Source organism: Sceloporus occidentalis, unplaced genomic scaffold (assembly GCF_023333645.1).
Source record: "Sceloporus occidentalis isolate IW3139 unplaced genomic scaffold, rSceOcc1.0.p SCAF_1, whole genome shotgun sequence".
Classification (NCBI taxonomy): Eukaryota; Metazoa; Chordata; class Lepidosauria; order Squamata; family Phrynosomatidae; genus Sceloporus; species Sceloporus occidentalis.
Window position 1 is genome coordinate 88,655,105 of NW_028316981.1, and position 20,864 is coordinate 88,675,968.

At 39.3% G+C, this 20,864-nt stretch overlaps 1 protein-coding gene across 1 annotated transcript in view; it reads left to right on the forward strand.

Moving 5' to 3' along the window:
* Positions 1 to 20,864, forward strand: part of FAT2 (FAT atypical cadherin 2) — a 98,175-nt gene that overhangs the window by 10,697 nt on the left and 66,614 nt on the right. Inside the window, exon 3 of the mRNA XM_089528254.1 lies at positions 19,265 to 19,326. Within this exon, the coding sequence (XP_089384380.1) occupies positions 19,265 to 19,326 (62 nt within the window). The remainder of the gene's footprint in view (positions 1 to 19,264; positions 19,327 to 20,864) is intronic.

Below are 20,864 nucleotides of genomic sequence, written 5' to 3' on the forward strand. Positions count from 1 at the left end.
GAATAATGAGACCAGATACAAGATGTATGGGATAAAACAGGGCCATTTAGTGACCTATTTATTAAATTCTTAACGGAACTGCAACTAATACCTTAACAAAGACCAAGTGAGAGAGAAGCTGCATCTGGTGTTTTACCACAGACCACCTCTTCAGCTTACAAGCACGATAACACCTGAGCCCTCAATGACAGTCCAAAAGTTGGGTTGCTCATTGGGCCGCTCGCATAAGGAAGTCCAACAAGAAGTTCCCCTTCCTAATCTGCAAAGATTATAGTCAGCATATTTCTTCAAGCCAGACACAAGGTCCATTTCTTTCTGTCACCTTCCAGGTTGCAAGGCCTGCAGAGGTGTTTCCAGAAATTTTCCTAACACCCAGTACGGTGTCCAAGGTGCTCACCATGATCAAATCCAAAATTCATGCCAAAAGCAATATTAATCAATCCAATCAGAATTAAACTTCTTTTAAACCAAATCAATATTATTTAGACACCACCCAAGCCAGTTTCCCATGATGCCACTGGAAACAGTATGGGGTAGGCAAAAAACCCGTGGAAAAGGGGGGAAATTCCTGCCCGGCCCATAGGTAACCAAGTAAACTTCACACTATTCCAGCAGCGGGTGGGTGGGTCGCTGAATTCCTTCGGAACAAAGCTGCTTGGGGGCGACGTGCCAATCCTGCCTCCCCCATCCTCAGCAGCCAATATGCCATAGCAACCATGCCATGCCATGTTTTAAACCACTGGTCTCAACTAGTGGGAGGGCAGCAAAAGGTCCATCCCATCTCCACAGCCTACAGCGTGGAGGGGGTGAGATGGCCATTGTAGCACCTCTGAGACTAAATAAAGGAAAGAAGGTAGCAAGAGCTTTCTTAGACTTGAGCCTACTTCCACAGATGCATCTGAGGAAATAGGCTCAAGTCTATGAAAAGCTCATACAGTGCACCCATGTTTTACGTGGGGGATCCATTCCAGACCCCCCCACCCCCCCTCCCCCGTGTAAAACAAAAACTGCATATGCTCAAGCCCCATTACAAGTAATGGAGCTCGTGCTTGCGGCGGCACACATACCATTGTTTCTTCCAGTGCATGGCTCCGGAAGAAGCAGCACTGTACTATCAACTTCTTTCTTTCAGTAAGGTGCTAAAAGACTCTTGGAAGTGGAAACCTTCCAGATATGTAGGGTAGTGGGATATTTTTTAAATGCTTAGGTTAAAAAAAAATAGAAATTTTTGGAAAAACTGAAAGTAATTCAACATTAACTCCTCTTTACAGATAACAAGTCATTTTATTAATTTAGGAACATACAATTCATTATGTATAGCTTTGTTTGGCATAAAAGTATCATATTTGATATACTGAAAGTGGACTTTATTCAGATTATAATTACAAATTGAATTTATTTATTTATTTTAAATTATATTTTGATACAAAAGCTCTGAATTGTAAGCAACATCTGAGCTGAAAGTAACTACTGTGGTTTTGCAGCCTGAGGAACAGGTCAGAAATATGCAATAAAAACATCAACATTAGTAAAGCAGACATAATTATTTTGTTTTCAACAACAGGAATGGAAATGATTTGATACTGTAAGTAGTATTACATAAACATATTAATATTACATAGCTTGAGAAATTATTTTGGAGTAGTAAATATGACCATCTTGTTTTAAATCTTTTGTTCTGAATTCTAAAAGAAAATATTCCATAATCCTTTTCCCCCCAGTTCTTCTAGGGAAAGGTGTTTAAGGAGAAAACTCCATAAAACGACCTCCCCCCTCAGTTTTTTACTAGCTTTTCCCCAGGCGTTCATATTTCTATAGCTGACTGAGATTATTTCTTGCTCACTAGATGTACTCATTTTTACCCTTGAGTTCAGCATTAATATTTTTACTTTTAGCTAATTTGTTTAGCTAATGGGGGAGGGGGAAATCCACCAAGGAATAGTTCAGAGTTGTTGTCTGGATAAAGGGAATGACAGACAGATAATCCAATTGCATTACCTTGGAGAATGCCCATAATAATGAATCGAGCATATGATCAAATTGTGGCTTGTTTGCAAACCAAATATGTTGGATCAGTGTAGAATCATAAAATTATAGCATCGGAAGAGACCATAAGCGCCCTTCTGTCCAACCCTTTGCTGTGTAGGAATACATAATCAAAGCACTCCTGACAGAGAGTCATTCAGCCTCTGTTTTAAAACCTCTAAAGAAGGAGTCTCCACCATTCTCCAGGGGAGTGTATCCACTGTCAAACAGCTCTTACTGTCAGGAGGCTCTTCCTAATGTTTCAGTGGAATGCCTTTTCCTGTAGCTTGAATCCATTGCCCCACTTGAATCCATTGCCCCGTATCTAGGGTTGCCATAAGTGAGGACCTCCAAACCGGGACAAATGTAGGACAAATGTAGGGCAACATTTTCAAATGTAGGACACATTTTTATAAAAATGGAGGACGCACAAAAATGAGGTTTTTTTAAAAAAAATGTTAATATAAATGCATGTTTTTAGGCATGATCAAAATGGAGGACATTTTGGCATTATTCTTAGGCAGAAATGTATTTGCCCTCGGGTTCAACTGTACTTCTCAGAAGTGTGTACTTGGGCAAGGGACTGTGGTTTTTCTTCACTGCGCATGAGTTTGTAAAAATCACAGCAAGTTACATTGGCCGTGCCTCAGAGGCTTGTTGATATCATCATCATCATCATCATCATCATCATCATCATCATCACCACCACTATAATTGGCCAAGAAAGGCAGACTTGTTAGCATTCAAAGCACCATAAATACACAAAAAATGCACTTGCATATATTTAATAATAAAAAATAATGAAAATATAAATAAAAAACAAGGCAGGGGTGTATATATTTGATAATAAAAATTAATGTAATAAAATAAAAAAACAAGCAATAATAAAAATTAATGAAATAAAATAAAACAAGCAATAATAAAAATTAATAAAATAAAATAAAAACAAGCAATAATAAAAATTAATAAAATAAAATAAAAACAAGCAATAATAAAAATTAATAAAATAAAATAAAAACAAGCAATAATAAAAATTAATAAAATAAAATAAAAACAAGCAATAATAAAAATTAATGAAATAAAATAAAAACAAGCAATAATAAAAATTAATAAAATAAAATAAAAACAAGCAATAATAAAAATTAATAAAATAAAATAAAAACAAGCAATAATAAAAATTAATGAAATAAAATAAAAACAAGCAATAATAAAAATTAATGAAATAAAATAAAAACAAGCAATAATAAAAATTAATAAAATAAAAAAGCAATAATAAAAATTAATAAAATAAAAAAGCAATAATAAAAATTAATAAAATAAAAAAGCAATAATAAAAATTAATAAAATAAAAACAAGCAATAATAAAAATTAATAAAATAAAAACAAGCAATAATAAAAATTAATAAAATAAAAAAGCAATAATAAAAATTAATAAAATAAAAACAAGCAATAATAAAAATTAATAAAATAAAAAAGCAATAATAAAAATTAATAAAATAAAAAAGCAATAATAAAAATTAATAAAATAAAAACAAGCAATAATAAAAATTAATAAAATAAAACAAGCAATAATAAAATTAATAAAATAAAAACAAGCAATAATAAAAATTAATAAAATAAAAAAGCAATAATAAAAATTAATAAAATAAAAAAGCAATAATAAAAATTAATAAAATAAAAACAAGCAATAATAAAAATTAATAAAATAAAATAAAAACAAGCAATAATAAAAATTAATAAAATAAAATAAAACAAGCAATAATAAAAATTAATAAAATAAAATAAAACAAGCAATAATAAAAATTAATAAAATAAAAAAGCAATAATAAAAATTAAAAAAATTAAATAAAATAAGTATTTTATATTTTAAAAAATAATTTAAAACCCCCAAAATACCAAGGCAGACCTAATGGCCACTGAGTTAGCTCTCCTCCTCCTCCTCCTCCTCCTCCTCCTCCTTCTTCTCTGGCCCAATTCTGCCCTGGCCTTCAGGCACCCTTCCTCCGGCTCCTTCCTCCTCCTCCTCCTCCTCCTCTCTCCCTCCTCCTCCTTAGGATGCCTGGCGCGGGAGGAAGGGAAGCGGGGCACGCACGCGCGCGCATGCGCGCACGCGGAGGGAATGGTGCAGGCGCGCGCGCGCGGAGGGAATGGTGCAGGCGCGCGCGCGCGGAGGGAATGGAGCAGGCGCGCGCGCGCGGAGGGAATGGGGAAGGCGCGCGCGCTGCCAATGGCCCCTACTGAGGCCTGGGCAGCGCGCAAGCTCTCCCAGTGGGGGCGCGGTGGCAGCGGCGCTTGCCGGCCCGCCGAGGAAGAGGAGGAAGGTGGGGCCGGAGGAGGAGGAGGAGATGGGTCGGCGCCGCAGCAACGGCAATGGCCGAAGCGGACCCCCCAAGCCGGGAACAAGGCACGGGTGGGGGCCCAAACCGGACCGTGACCGGGAGGGGCCCCCTGAAACCGTGAATGTCACGGGGGCCGCCGGGATATGGCAACCCTACCCGTATCCTAGTTTCTGGAGCACCAGAAAACAAGTTTGCTCCTTTTTCAATATGACATCCTTTCAAATATTTAAACATAACTGTCATATTCTCCTTTAACCTTCTCTTCTTCAGGCTAAACATACCAATCTCCCTAAGCCACTCCTCATAGGGCATGGTTTCCAGACCCTTCACCATTTTGTTCACTCTCCTCTGGTCATGTTCCAGCTTGCCAACAAGTATAGACATATTTGCGCTGGGTTTTTCAGGAATTAAGTAATGAGCCACTAAAGTTATTGATTAACTTGAACAATGGCCCAAAGAAAGGAGAGCCCAAATGCATCTAAAGGACCCAGTCCTCTAGTAATGTCCTTTTTGTTTTTTAAACAGATAGCACAAATCTTACATTAATCCTACAACTTATGTATCATAAGCTGAAATCATGGAAAAAAGAGCTAAGACTTTCATCTGGGGACCTCTGACCTTACCCAGCTTGCCCTTTCTCGAGTTGGGTTTCATGATCTGCATCTCCTGGGGTCCTGTCACACTACACAAGCATAGCACTATGATTCCACTGTAACTGCCATGGCAACATCCTGTGCAATCCTGGGGCTTGTAGTTTGATTTGGAAGTACTAGGGAAGTTCTCTGAATGAAAATTTTAAATTGCCTACCCAAATTGCATATCCCAGGATTCCATGGCCATAACAGATAGTTGAATAATAGCACTATAACAGCTTCCTGACAGTTTAACATTTAAACAATCCTAATCTTTTAAAAGCAAAAGTGGACTTCTGAGGTCTCCCAGGTTTGTTTCTCCACCCCATTCCATGTTTTTAGAAGTCTTTGTGGCCTAGTTGCAGAACACTGGACACAGGGCTGCCAAAACTGCCTGCCTCTGACCAAACTTTTCCCTATTACTTATTATTAACTTCTTTGTTTGAAAGCTTTTTGCACTCATCCCTCCATATTTGTGGCTTTGATATTTGTGGATTTGATTATTCATGGATTTCATTAATATGTTCTCTCTAGGAATATCTAGGTCTTCCAGTGCAATGGTCAGCTTTAAAAGTTGCGCTGAAAGACCTAGAGATTCCTAGAGAGAATACTCTGTTGGGCACTTGTAGCTCCTCCACCTTGGTTCTATGGTCAGTGTCTGTCAGACGTACACCACAGAGTTGCACTGGAGGACCTAGAGAGGTATCCTCTCAGGTAAAAACATGGCATTTTTGTTATTTGCATTTTTTCCATATTCACAGGGGTCTTGTGCCCCTAACCTTAACGAATATGGAGGGACAAGTGTATATCACTCTTCATCCTAGAGATTTCAGGGCAGTTAATGGCAACTAAGAAAGAAATGTTTGTGCTTTTTATATCATGTTTGTATAAGAAACATAGATGAGGCCCTATGTATGTACAGCACATAGGGTTCAGAAGGAACAGGCAGCAATTGCACAATTTTTAAACCCTTAGAGTGCACAGACTATTTTACAATAGTGGTCCACTTTATGACCCACTCAGGTCATAAGGTTACTTTGCAGATGTGACATTTAGTGTGGAGAGGAGAGATTGGACAGAGTGCCAGAAAAGTACTATCCCATGTGGCTAGGGCAATCGATTGAGAACTTCATTTAACTTTTTCTGTCCCAGTTTGGCAGGGATAGTCCTAATTGATCTCTCACTATTTCAGCTGCTTTTAAATTTTTCTCTCCTCCTCCAGATTTCACTCTTTGTTCTTAGCTTACTCCCATTGCTTCAGCTAAGTTCAAAGTGTCATGTAGTTTGCCTTCAACTCAGCAGCGAGGAGAGGGCAGAAACATGTGCTTCCCTGTAGGCTCTAGCAAAGGCAAACTGCTGCAGTTTCTCCTAGCTTGGATTTTCTTCCTCATTAATAACTTTTGCTGTCTTGACCACACTCTGATGTCACATGTGTCCCTGTGTCCATGTGTGCAATGTTGTTTTGTTGTTGTGTGCCTTCAGGTCATTTCAGAATTACAGCACCCCTAAAGTAAATCTGTCACAGGGTTTCTTGGCAGAATTTGTTCAGAGGGAGTTTGCTTTTGTAGCATATGTCTATTCCTCTATCACATATACAGTAATCCAGATTACTCTTCTAAATTCCAGATGGGAATCTTGAGGATCTCCTGATGTTGTTGGACTGCATCTTGCAGCAACCCTACCGAGTATAGCCAATGGTGAGGAATGCTAGAAGCTGCAAACCAACAGCATCTGGAGGACCACATGATTCCCATCTGTGTTTTAACTGAATCATTTTCAGACTGAAATACTCAACTACAAACAACAGCAATAATACCATTTAACACAAACAGCAGCAATAATACCATTTAACACAAACAACAGCAATAACACCATTTAACACAATATGCAGAAATGCCATATAGCGCCCTCTTCCATATTTGTATGACATCTGAATAGGACTTGATGAGGATCGATAGCTACTTGAGAAGAGTAGTGATGCAGTGTACATTTCTAAATACAGATTTGTCATAGTAACACTTTACATTTTGAAGTGTGTAAACATCATAGAAATAAACATATAAAATGTGAAGTGTAATGAAGAAACCTTTACTAACCTTTTTCAAAAAGAAAAAAAAAACAACCATCCCTTTCCTGATGTAGCATAAGAAAAATATAAGTAAATAAGTTTCTTTGGGTGATATTACCCCATTTGCAATCTGTATTTTCCCCCTTCATTTGTAAAATAGATGGCAACAAATAAACTATCTATATATCTGTATCTATGAGCGCATTCCCACAGGAGGAATAACAAGCTTCCTTATTCGGCTCTGCCCCGCTAAACAAATCGATTCCAAAAGGCCCCCCATTCCCACTATGAAAAGGGGGCCTGTTTGGAATCAATTTTTTCCTTTGGCACACTTGTCGTTCCCATTGGGGAAGACGGAGCAGTCCTTTAGCCAGCCTGCTTCTCCCAGAGCTGGTGGGACTTCTGGTGCTGCTGCCAGGCCTCTTCTGCTTTTCCGGGGCTGGTGGCACTTGCGGGGTTTCCAGCGCAGTATTGGGCAAGCGGCGGCAAAGTGGCAACAATGTCGGGAGCCCCACCAGCACTGGTGGAAGCTGTGGAGGCCCTGCAGCAGGGCAGGAGGCTCTGCCAGCACCGGGAGGCGTGGAAGGAAAAAGGGAAAGGAAAGGAGGAAGGTAGGAAGGAAGGGAGCCGAAAGGAGGAGGAGGAGTATGGGAGATTCTTTTTTTTAAGCAAAGCTAGTAGCTAAACCAGTAGAATGGCCGTGCAACTACTCGCCTTTGCAAGTAGCTGCTTTGCCAATCTATCAATTTTGTGATTAGTTTTAATTAAAAAAAAAAAGACCCAAAATGGTGGCACTGGGTGTGTGTGTGACATCTCTGGGGATGGATGACACACACCCTTCTGCCATTTGCCCTCCCCTCTGAAATAATCTATCCCGATCTGGTGTTCCCACTTAATGGATGCAAGTTGGGATCGATTCTTAGCAGAAGAACTGCTAAAAAGCGGCTACCAAAATACCCCAGGTTTTTGGCATTTGCCCCACTTTTTTTCTACTGGAGTTGATCAAATGAGTATCAGAATCAGTTTCCAGTGGTATATAAATCGATTCATGAATCAGAGCTTTTCGTAGTGGGAATGATCCCTATGTCACTATATATTCTAATTAGTAATATCTTAATTTTCATCCCTTTTCTGTGCATTTCCTGAGATTTGCTGCTGGAACCCATGCGAACAAACATGTGAGTCTTGGCAGAAGCAAAAATACCACAGTTGTATTTTGGAATTAGTGTAATTAACCATTAACCACAATTGCTCTTAGATCTCATTACAGAGTGTTTAACAGACCTTGTGTTTGTGTCTGAAGCATAGGACTCACATCTCAGGGCTGCTCAACCAGGTTGCTCCCTATAACCAACAAGTTGTATAGTCTGTGAAAGAAACCATTAAAAGCAAAATTTCAGAAATATTGGTAAAATCAACTAGAAAATGACAGCTTCATGTCATTGCTGAAGTAATAAGGGACAGTGACACATTATGGGAGGATCCACAAAAGTCGACCGAGTCTTTTCTACAAATAACCTTCTAGCTTGTTTTAAATCATTCTGTTTTCTCCACCATCCAGGTTCTGAAACTATCAATAACCCAAACAAGGGAGAAAAAATTAAACCAATTGTGAGGAGACACAGGAAATCCAAATGACCAAGAGTGAAACACAAAAGCACCTAGTTGTATTTGTGCCGGCCCCCAAATTGCATAGACATAAAAACAGGCGCTTGTGATTTGCTCATTTGTGTTGTTTTGAAAGTTAAAAAAAGTAATGACCTGGGGGAATTTCTGGAGAAGGACTGGTGTGTTATAGGAAGAAACACTTGAATCTCCCCTAAAAATGCCCCAGGCTTCCTCCTGCCCCACACATGCTAGACATCGAGTCTACAATGTAGTTGTTATATGATTTCTTTTTATAACTTGATTTCTATTCAGATTGTCTTCCAGTAAAAAATAATAATAATAATGTTGGAATAATGCATCTACACTCCCAGTTTACTCATTCTGCATTTTCTCTTTTAAATAAACACAAACACACAGTTTGCTTTGTGTTTGTGTGTCAGCACCGGTACTTTAACACTGAGTAAAAGAAACCACCATATTAAATTAGAAGAAAGAGCCCTATTGGCTAAGGGCAAAAACCTAATTGTCTTCAATGTGAAGTCGAAGGCTTTCATGGCCAGCATCCATAGTTTTTTGTGGGTTTTTCAGGCTATGTGGCCATGTTCTAGAAGATTTTATTCCTGGTGTTTTGCCAGCATGTTTTAATGTCAGGAAGAAAATCTTGTAGAACATGGCCACATAGCCCGAAAAACCCACAAAAAACTAATTGTCTTCCTTTGTATTTTTCATTAATTTTGTCTTCGCATCCAGAAGACTAAAAATGTTTTAAGAAGCTTCCCTTGGGCAAAAGTTTTGTTTCTATGAATGAGTTACTACATGTTGTTTATATATCTTCGGTTCCATTATTATACATCCCCACTTATGTAAAACCAGCTTAAGATGCCTGTTCTCTGTACATGTCTCCTTTCAACAGGCTGATTTAATTGGAGTCACTTAAAAACTGTGGGCTGCTTAAAACATTCCATTATAGCATTAGATTGTTTTAAAGGTGGCAGTTTCAATGCTGAGCATTCATGACATGCATTATGAACTCATAAAGATTACTTGTGAGTAAGCCTTAAAAGAAACTGGAACATAACAATAATAATTGATTTCTCATTTGTTCTTCCTATTTTTAATTTTTCCAGTGTAGTAAAATAATTCAGACTGAAAGAATTCCCCTCTCTGAGTCCCATAGATATTTTACAACAGAACAGGTGAAGTTTGGTTAGGGCTGCTGTCACATTGCAAAAAGGAAGCAGTTTGACACCACTTTAAATTCCATGGGTCAGAGTTGTGGAATTCTGAGATTTGTAGTTTCGTGGGACACCAAGACCCTCTAACAGGGAAGGCTAAATATCTCACAAAACTACAAACCCCAGAATTCCATAGCATTGAGACATGGCAGTCAAAGTGATGTCAGAAGCTTTATTTCTTCAGTGTGGGTGCATACGGAATGTTATAATGCAATGTTTTAAGCAGCCCGCCGCAACTAAACAACTACAAATAAAGCTAGCAGTCCTACTGGGAGTTTGAGATGGGCATGGGATTGCAATGCTCAGGCAGCATCACATGAAAGAGCTGTAGAACAATGGCAAGCAAAAGGTACGAATAAAAGCTAATCATTTATTATGAAAAACAATAATATCTGTGCCTGGTGGAAACTTTTCTCTCATTGCAAGAAGCATCCCAATTTGGATCAGGAGCACAACAGAAACAAAAACAGTAAAGTTCTTCTGTGCCCTTTCCCAATCAACTTGGCCCCCATTCTTCCAGTGACTTTCTCTTCCCTATGATTTTATGTTTCTGTGATTCCCTCTCCCTGTCTGAGGACAAAAAGGAAATCAGGTACAAGAGGCTAAAGATGTGAGTGTCATGTCTTGGTTATTTCTCACATGGTGAACCAGTACATGTCAATGTTTTAGAATACTGCTTTCATTATCCCTAGCCAGAATTGCCATCTTTTCTTAGGCAATGAGTTCTAATACATCTGGAGGGCACTCTTCTGAGGAGAGTAATGAATGGGCAAAGGAGGGGCATTGAGGCATCAGCTCTGCCTTGAACTTTTTGAAGAAAGAATATGTGTGTGGGGAAAGGTGGAACTTGCAACCTCAGTGCAAGCCTTCTGCCTACGTGCCCGCATTTTGCATACTTGGAACATCTGTAAAGGGCTCACATCAACAGGTATCTCTCATCCATTAGGTCTCTCTATTCAGCATGAGTCATGGCCTAGTGTTTAGGCTACAAGTTAGCAAAGATCTCTGGGCTGTACTTCAGAGACCACATGCTTAAGTGTTTTGCCTGAAGCCTTCTTCATTGCCATGAATAGGGATATATGCAAACATTCTTTTATAGTTTCGTTGTTGCCCTTGGGATCTTCTGTTCATACTTAGATGGAGGATGGAAAAAAACAAACAGCACACCAGACATTGCTCTACACCAAGACCATTAAGTTCAGCTTGTTATAACATATTGCCGTCTTCAGTTTTAAATGCAATTTATGATGAGATTCAAAGCCAAACAGGCCTAATCCCTGTGAGGCAGAAGGAAAGGAACAAGTAGTGACTGCTAACTAGAGCCTTGTTCCAAATACTTACATCACAGTCCCTGGAGCTATATAGTTTGTGCCATTTGCCATGGATTTTTCTTCTGCCTATAGCAGTTCTCCATAACTTGTGACCTGCCAAGCCAAACTCAGTCCACCAGCCAGAAATTATAGTAACCAGCTAGTTCCTCAGAAATTTATTTTTTTAACCATGCCAGGATATCAGGAAAAACAAGAGGTCTGTGTAACCTCTGGCAGGCTGGCTGCCATGGTCACAGGTTGCTCTGGCCTGGCGTATAAGGGTGGGGAAAGATTACAATTATAGAACTGCTACTTCTAGAACTGGGACCCTCACCAGCATACATTGATGAGGATTCACTCAGCAGCTTGTGCTGGTGTAACCAAGGCTTAAGCCAAACTAAGCACTTTTTCAGACATTGCACAAGGAGTCCTCATGCAACAGCCCCCACCCCCAAATTGTGTAGATGCATCCAGAGTTTAAGGCAGGCCCCTGTGGTCAGGTAGTGCTGCTTCTTCCCCAATCTGTGCAATGGTAACTGGACAGTATCAGGGCCAGCTTTGCAGCCCAAGTAAAAATAGGCTACAGAGATACGCCCAGGCACTGTCCAGCAGCTGTTTCACAAATGGGGAAGAAGGAACCACCATTGTCCTTTGAATTTCCAGCACAAGGCATTGGGCATGATGAGTATTAGACAGAGCTTGGACATTTAGGGGCTGTGCAGACTGGCCATTAAGGCTAGACTGGGGCGGAGTTGGGGCATGGTGTCCATTGAACACATGCCCTGACTTCAGCCTCATGGCGGTGTGACACCAGGCACCGCTCCACACAGTGCACAGCATCACAGCACTCCTATGGTGCTGTGTTTAGAGCACCAAAGGAGTGCTTTAAAGCCATAGCGCTGCAATCGCATCCTTTCAGGGCGTAAAAAGGAGCTGCTTTTTGCAGCACCTTTTTGCGCCCTGGAAAAGCCAGATCAGGGCCATGGCTTGTTGCCACAGCCCCAATATAGAGAAGATGGAGGTGGCTGCAGGCCGCCTCTTCAGGGACAGTCTGCACAACCCCCAAGTTACTAGAGTAATTATCTTTGCAGATTTCAAAGTAAGTTACACTTACAGCTTCAAAGATACTGTCCAGGGTGTTGTACCTGGTGGGTGGTATGGTGAGGCACTTCTCTAAGTCCTTTAAAATTCAGCTGAAACCTAGAGTGAATTCACCATCTATTGATACAGAAGTCACAAGTGACACCCATTGGGCTAAAAAAAGGTGATGAGCCCATGGTTATTAAGTGGATTTCATGGCTCACTGGGGACTTGAACTCCGATCTGCCAAGCCCCAGTCCATCACTAGTACACCACTTGGGCTCTTTTTCTTTGATTCCCATTTTTGCTCCACTGGCAGTATGATTGGTAGGGGTGGTCATCAAAATAACTTCGTGTCAACAAATTGTTAGGAACTGTCTGTTCATCTTTGAAAGGACGTTTAAGCACAAACCAAAAGTATGCAATTGGAGCAGGTATCATCTGGCTTTCCAGCTGGAAAAAAAATCCTGTTTAGACCAAGTGTGGCAGACATGTAGCTGCTGCTGGATTGCAGCGCCTAGTATTCCACAACATTGGCAATGCTAGCTATGGCATCTGGGTTTCTGGAGGAACACCTGATTCCCATCTCTATAATCCTACATTAAGGATGGTAATACTTGATTTTTCGACATCTCAGTGGATGTTGAAAACAATGAAACATGTTTTCATCCCATAGCTTTGGGACACTCAAAAATCTTTTTATCCTGCAATGGTGGGAAACTGTGCAACTTTCCCATGAAATGTGCACAGCTTTTGCCTACAAAATCTATTTAGTATTTTGGAATTCACACAGCTCCCAAGAACTGTGAAGCCTTTGGCACAGAAAGTAAACCACCAAACATTAAAATTGTGGGGTTTACAACAGCAACTAAAATAACACTAAAATAACTAAAATAACAATGCCTATTTTTTTGTGTGTGTGCAAGATACCTGGATTTTGCACAAGATTTTTTTGTGTACGTTTTTTGTTGTGCAAAGGTTGCTGCTTTTGAGCAATATTTTTGTTATGTATAATTGTTGTTTTTTATGTGGTAATCAGCAGTCTTGCGCGCATGCACACACACACAAACATATATAGCTGCAGCCTCAGTTGGCCCAAATTTCTTTTACTGCTGCACAACATTTGGGTTGTGCAGCATTTAAACCAGCAAGGACTGCAGCCATAAGGTCAAATCCTTCACCACATTGTTTGTATGGGGTATAGCACACAATTTAGTCTTTCATTTTGTGTATTTTCCCCAGATAATGGAGAAAAACAATGTAACCAAGTGTCTTTTCTTTCGCTTTTCTGTGCATAATAAAAAGACAGCAAGTCTAGGTTTTTACTTCAAAGCTGCAGTTTGTCAACTCTTGTGCAGTTCTCAAAAAGTGCACAGTTTATAGCTTTTTTCGGATCAGATTATGTTGTGCTGGGAAGAAAATAACAATTTCTTGCAATTTGAGTGAATTTCAACATACTGTCTTCCTTCCTGCTGTTTCTGAAGGGATCAGGAACTCCAGATTTAATCCCTGTTGGGAAATATTCCTTATCCCTACATACACTTGGAAGTAAGCCCTATTTAAAACAATAGGATCTATTTCTGAGTAGACATGTAGAGCACAGATGTAAAAATTTTCAGAAACCTTGAAGCCTTGGGATGAAAGGGTACCCTTCAACCCTTTTTGTGTTGAAAAAAGAAGTTCTCAACAATAAAATGAAAAAAGGTGATACTAACATTCTTTACATATTGATACATATTGAAAATCATATACTTATTAAAATCACTTTGTCACTTCAGGAATATAAAATGTAACGATACACACACAATACAATACAGTAAATTTATGTATTTTTGTTTGGTAGAAAATTATCATGTTTGTTATATTAAAAGTACAGTTGAGTCAGACAATATTTAAAAACTGGATTCTCTTTTTTTTTAATATTTTTTTGTTACTAGTAAAACTACAAGACACTGAACTGTATGGGACCTATTTGGTTTTGACAGTTTATTCAGAGCAAGCAAAAAGTAATGGAAGATATTAATAAAAAGGAAAGTAATGTCCCCGAACCTCAAGGATCAGATGCTATGTCTTCCTGTTATACAGTTTTTAGAAATAAGTTTAGTGGAGTAAATATATGAACACCATGTCTTAAATGTTTTATTCATCATTCTAAAAGAAAATACTTTAAAATTGTTTTTATTTTGTTTATTTTCTCCCCATTTTCCTATTTTTTCTGTGCAAAAAGATTTATGGGGGGAAAGGGGGAGAAAATGCCCCTCCCCAGCCAACACATCTCTGGTGTAACATTGCACTGTTAGCATAGTGTGGTCAAACAGAACCTACAAGTTGCTGAACCATAGAGGTGTGTGCCCTAAAAAGGCATTAGAGTTTGACTCATTGATTATATCTGAATAATAATAAGGGTTTTTTTTTACTGGATCACTCTTTTCAATTCAGTACAACAGTCTTGTGTAGTCTAAGGACATTTTAAGTAGGAATTCAGAAATTCACATTTTCATTGAACATAAAGACTAAAATCCTACAAGCTATGCCAGGTGGATCAGGGTAGTTCAGTGCTAGATAGACATTCTGGAAGCTAGGCAACCTGAGGCAGGCAATTAAGCCATGTAACTGATGAAATCACTCATCTTGTGGGGATTAACTATTACTGATTCAGATGCAGGGAAATGGAATTGAAGTGCCCTCATTTGGAATGTCACTAGAAAGCTAACTTTGTTTCAGCCAAGGAGCAGAACACCTTGCTTTAAGCTCCTTTAATTGCTGATTATAACTGTGAATTGTACAGCAGTGAGTTCTTGTACATTGTCCTAAACTGACCTGGGTCAGTCCCAAGGCTGGCACAGCAACAGGCAGATGTTTACATGCCCACTCACCACCACACCATGGACCCACTACTGCTGTGCACCCCATACCTGCCTTTGTCATCACATCTGCCGAGGAGACCCCTGTTGCACCCTGTAATGGTGGAAATGGCATGCCTGGCTACACTCACATGGCCAGGTGTCCCTATCCAACAGCACAGGCCATGATGTGGGTCTTCTCAACAAACACAATGGTATGGGCAGATACTGGGTGTTTGTCTTTTCTGACTGAGTTAAGGCCCCACTTAAGCTGGACTCACCATATCTGCATCTACTCTGCTTGATCCCAGCCTGGGGCTAATGGCTTGCATCATCCAGATGCCTTTTGACCCATGTGTATAAGCTCTCAGTTTTTACATCCAAGGCAAAGTCATAGTAATATTTTCAGCTCAGAGATTAAAAGACTTCCATCAGACCCGTACACATGTGTGCTCAGATGGACCGTTCAATGAGTAAAGTGAAGTTTATTGCCAAGTAAATGGGCTCAAGATTACAGTTTACTTAGCATGTCTGCCTGGTTTGACAGGACCAGATTATACATTCCCTAAAGATTTCTCTAATGTTTCAGTTTGAAACTGAAAAACATGTTGCCAATACAGTATTGAAGATAGGGGGCACTTAAGTTACTTAGTGTTTCCTTCTACAAATTATTCCCAGTAGAGTTCTTCCTTCCTCATTCCCAATTACATGGGCTTTAAATGTGGGTGGTATACCCACAGTAAGAGGTCATGAAGCCACTAGACTTTATAAGTGTACAAGGGTAGATTTAGCAGTTAAGATTTTATAGTAAAATTTTGTAGTGGTAATCCCAAAAGATAACTTTCCTAAATTCTGGGAGAAAAAAATACCTCTTATGTTTAAAAAATGGCCATTGTCTGAAAGGGTAATAAGGTTAAACTTAATGATTCTATCTCTTTGGCTTGCCACACTAATCAATCTCTCTGGACCCTCTGAATCTTATCAACCATCTACTAATTTTATCATATCATAGTCATCTAAAACACTGTCTTGGTGATTCTTTCCCCATGCAATCTAACTTCATTTTCAAAAGCTGAACAACCAACAGTCATTGCATTTTCCAGAATCTTTTGAAGCTGGGGTTAGCAAGATAAGCTACAAACCACATAGATAGCAAGAAAACTACAGTTCAGCCTCCCAAATGCAGCTTAAATGGTGGCGGTATTGTTTGCAGCTTAAAAGGTGACTAGTAATAAAATTGGAATGAATACATGCTAATATTAGTACTTGTTATAGTCTTAACTGGTATTCCTTTCAATATGGAGATCTTATCATGGGGTGATAATATTGCAATTAAAGGAGTCCATGGACTCCTCTGTGTACCAAATCACATGCAATGGGATATGTGAATGAATGAATGTTGTTAAATAATTAAATGGACCTGTCATGGTGATAGTAGTAATTTATTTGTATTTTGCCACAGAACCTTGCAGTAAATGCAAAAAAATAAAATAAAGGAAATAAGTTAAGCTATATATATATTATTTTTAAACACACACACAAACAGAGCTTTGTATTTATATTTCAGTCATAACAACAGAGCTACCTTGTGCCTAACAAAAAAGTTGTCATCACACAAAAGTTCCATAATGATATCCTGAGATGACCTTACTAGGATACTGAGTAAAGAGATACTAAGGATTTTCCCCTTTAGTTCTGTAGACAAAGTACAAGATTGTTCAGAAAACAATGTCCTCATGTAGCATGTACTGGCCATGCTGGGTGGGTGAATGTGGGAGCTGTAGTTGAAAAAGTAACTTCTCTATGCTTTACAGTCCCAGATACATCCCTTCCAAATAGGCAGAGAGTATTACCCAAAAGCCCTGCAAATCTGAACAGATCAGTAGTTAAAAATAATTTGTCCTAGAATGATTTCCTTTGATCTTAATAAACCAAGTTAAGAAACAAGAATCACTGATACTTCCTCTTGCTTTGTTTGCCTTCTCATCTGGTTCCTTGAGGCAGAATGACATGCACAAGATAACATAGTTTCAATGGGCAGGTGAAGTTTCCTTGCCAGATCTTGACAGTGGTTGCCCAGGAGCAGCCTTGAAATCTTGACTTGAGCCAAGAGTGCTTGGTGAGACAAGCACCCTCTATTTCATTCAACCTCAACCACACTCTGAAGTGTTGGAGATTCATCCTGGCTACTATAATTTGTTCAAGAGGAAGTTCAAGAATGATTGTTATTAACTTGTTTTGAAGGGTCCTAACAATCATTTTTATTCTTTCACCTCAGGTTTCAGTGCCATAAAACATGTGACATTTGGCTGTGAACATGTTAAAATCAGAAATAACTGATTGGTCACCTAATTAAATTAATTTTAAATTAAAATTTTAAAAAACATCTTTGCAACCCAGTGAAAATTTTACTCCTTCTCAATTTACTGATGTCCAAATGTATTTTCAACATAAGTTTTCCATCACAATACAACCCAAGATATTTGAAATTGCCAGTCTCTTCCAAAAAACTGCTCCAAATTTGTACACTTTTCCCTGTGACTTTAGATTTAGATAATGAATAGACACCTTTTCCCCTCTGCCTGTAAGCCCCAAACTGATTAACACTCTCATAAATTGTATTCTATCAAGATAAATCAAAATCAAACCATCAGTCTAAAATACAAGAGAGGAAATCCAAGTCCAGAGCCCATGGGTGCTCTTCAACAACTGTCCAAAGCCTCTCTTTCCCACACCAGCCTGCCAAGAAGTGCCACTTATAGTCAAATGCCATGCAAACCAATTAGAAACACATATAACCTAACCATTCACCAGTGATCTTAATAATGCCAATTAAACCAATTCATTTAAACTATCACCCCAAACCAGTTGTCCCCTTGATAACATAGAAAGTCATGCAGAGTAGGCAAAATACTTTTCCTTCTGTGAAAGCCAAAGTAGAAGCAAAATTACTACCTAGCCCTCAAAGGCAACCTGCTGAAGCCGACAGTAATCTCCAGGGATGATGGGTGAGCCAAGCACTGAAAAAAGAGAAGGAAGGAGGGAGAGCCGGGCTATATATGCAGCATTCAATGTTGTGATATGGTATTCTTCTGAGTTGTGACTCACAGTGTTGGGACGCGTTTTGTCTTTTCTCCTTTGCTCCCAGTGGGCAAATGGTGGCCCCTTCTCTGTAGCTACCATTGTGGATAAGGTGGAGGTATGGGGTCAGATTTCTTGAGCTGGCCAAGTTTTTCAAGTAAGTGTGTATGTGCTTATAATTTCATAAGGAATTGTTCAAGGCTCTGGATTATTTCCTGAAGACAGATTTTGAAATACCAGGATTAGCTTCCTGAAAAGCAAACACTGAGTTAAAGACAGTAGATTACAGAATCATAGAGTTGGAAGGGGCTGGAAGGGCTATCTAGATGTATCTGCAGTGTCCCAAATCAGAACTCAGAGTGAGTACCACAACTGTTCATCTCTCCCTGAAAAGCCGAAATCAGTTTGAAATGCAAAATGATCTCCTTCATGCCTTTACACATATGCTAGTGAGGTGTTTGCTTGTTTTTTGATTATATATTTTAAAGGCATACATTTGAACTTTTCAGTAATTAATTGGGGAAGGCTCAGTTGTATGGTTTACATACAGAAGGTCTGAGGTTCAATGGCATCTGATAGGGCAGGAAAAAAACCCATTCTGACCCCTCAAAAAGTTGTTGAATGTGAATATGCTGAGCTGGATAGGCCAAAGGCATAAAGCAACTTTTTACATCTGTGCTAAACTGAAATCCCTTCATTGTTCTCACCATTTAAAAATCTGCAATGGTGTCTCTGAGGAGTAGAAATGCTAAAATCAGTTGATCTGAGGATATAATTCAGCAAGATTAATACTGAACATTTGAAAGAGGAAGGAAATAAATCATCTCTGTTCATGTGAAAGTGTGGAAAGATTGGTTAGGTTAGGAGGCAGGAAGTGTTTTTAACTATGAACTTCTCTTGCTTGTGGCATTAATTTGCCCAAGGTTGGCATCACCTTTGAGATTGGCTCACGTTGGTATAGCAGGTGAGTGTTGATGTATGGCATCATGTGGACTACAGTATTTGGATCCAACAATTTTTTTCCTCTCTCTCTCTCTTGGCAGGTCTGATTTATACCACTTCTCAGCAGCTGGATCGTGAATACAAGGCTGAACATATCTTGGAAGTGAGTGATGATGAAGCTGCAATTAGCATTATTCACTTACAAGTGGTTGGCATTTTCCTTTCAAAAAATCCTCAAAGAACATTCCCTTGCAAGTCAGAGCACACAGGGGCGAAGGAAGTAGAATCACTCTTTTGGTTCAAAAGCACTAAAATGATAATTGCTTGTTCTGCATTTCTCTGAATTTAGTCCCCAGTGCCAGCCTTAGAAATGCATAGTGGCTTGACTTCTAACTGAAGCCGAAAGTAGCTGCAAAACTGTGCAAGATATAGGAGCCAAATGGTTTCCTGGCCTTTAAGAAAAGAGACACCTGACTTCGTGAATTGCACTGCTATGCAGTTGCCCAATCCAGGGCCTCCAGATGTCTTGCATTATAAAAACATACATCATCAGCCAGCTTGGCCAGTGACTGGAGATAATGACCATCATAGACGAACAAGAACTAGAGACCCAACATTGTTAAGATAGGATTCTTTCTTGCTTTAAATAATTTTAAATAAATTAAATTATGTAAATAATTCTATTTATTAACTAAATAATAAATGAGCAGCAAAGCCTGGCTGAAAGCAAAAAAAGAATTTATAATCTTAACAGCAAGCCAGAATTCACAAACTAAAAACAAAGCATGGTTTAAAATTTGCTTGTGATTCAGGTGCATTTGGACACAATAAACTATTATTCTGCAGTTAGGTGCTATGCTAAGTTACCCCTACCTGGTTTATTCACCTGCCCATGCAAAGGGGCAGGCAAAGTGTGAGCAGGTCGTCTGCACTAGGGCGCTGCTCCTTCATGCCTTACTTGTACTGTGCTTTCTCCAGTTTTTTTCCCTGACTTAAGTTGTGAGTAACTGGTATGGGCAGGGTTCCCTTCCCTCTTCCTCATCCCCTGACAACTTGCCTTTATGATCATAATGCCAAAGTGCTATACTTCTTTAGTACTATAATCATAAATGAAAGTGGCAGATGGGGAGGGGAACATTCAGACTTGTAAGTAGAAATGTAATGAAGGAAGGAAGGTCAGAAGAAAACCTCTGTGGCAAAAGTTACACTCTCATTCAACATGTCAACAGTCAGATCACCCAGACATACAGGAGGAACCCAAATAATGGATATATATGTGTAATGTTACGCCTGTCTCTATTGGAAACTCCTAGGAAAGGTGGAGCTGCTACTGCCTTGGGTTCAAAAAGTCATGACTAGTCCCAGATACTCTTGAGAAACAGACAGGAAAAGGAGGTATATCATACAGTTTTATAACTAAATAAGTACAGGTGCAACTTCCACCAAACCCCAATGCTTTTATCTAGTCTGGAGAAGCCCTCAGTCTCTAATGCAGACAAACAAGTTATTGTAAAGCCATACCCACAAGAATCTACCTACCTATCAAGGTAGGGACATCTCTAGATCAGTGTTTCCCAAACTTTGGTCCTCCAAATGCTTTGGACTTCAGCTCCCAGAATTCCTGTTGTTGGCTAAGATGGCTGGGCTTCTGGGAGGTGAAGTCAAAAATACCTGGAGGACCAAAGTTTGGGAACCACTGCA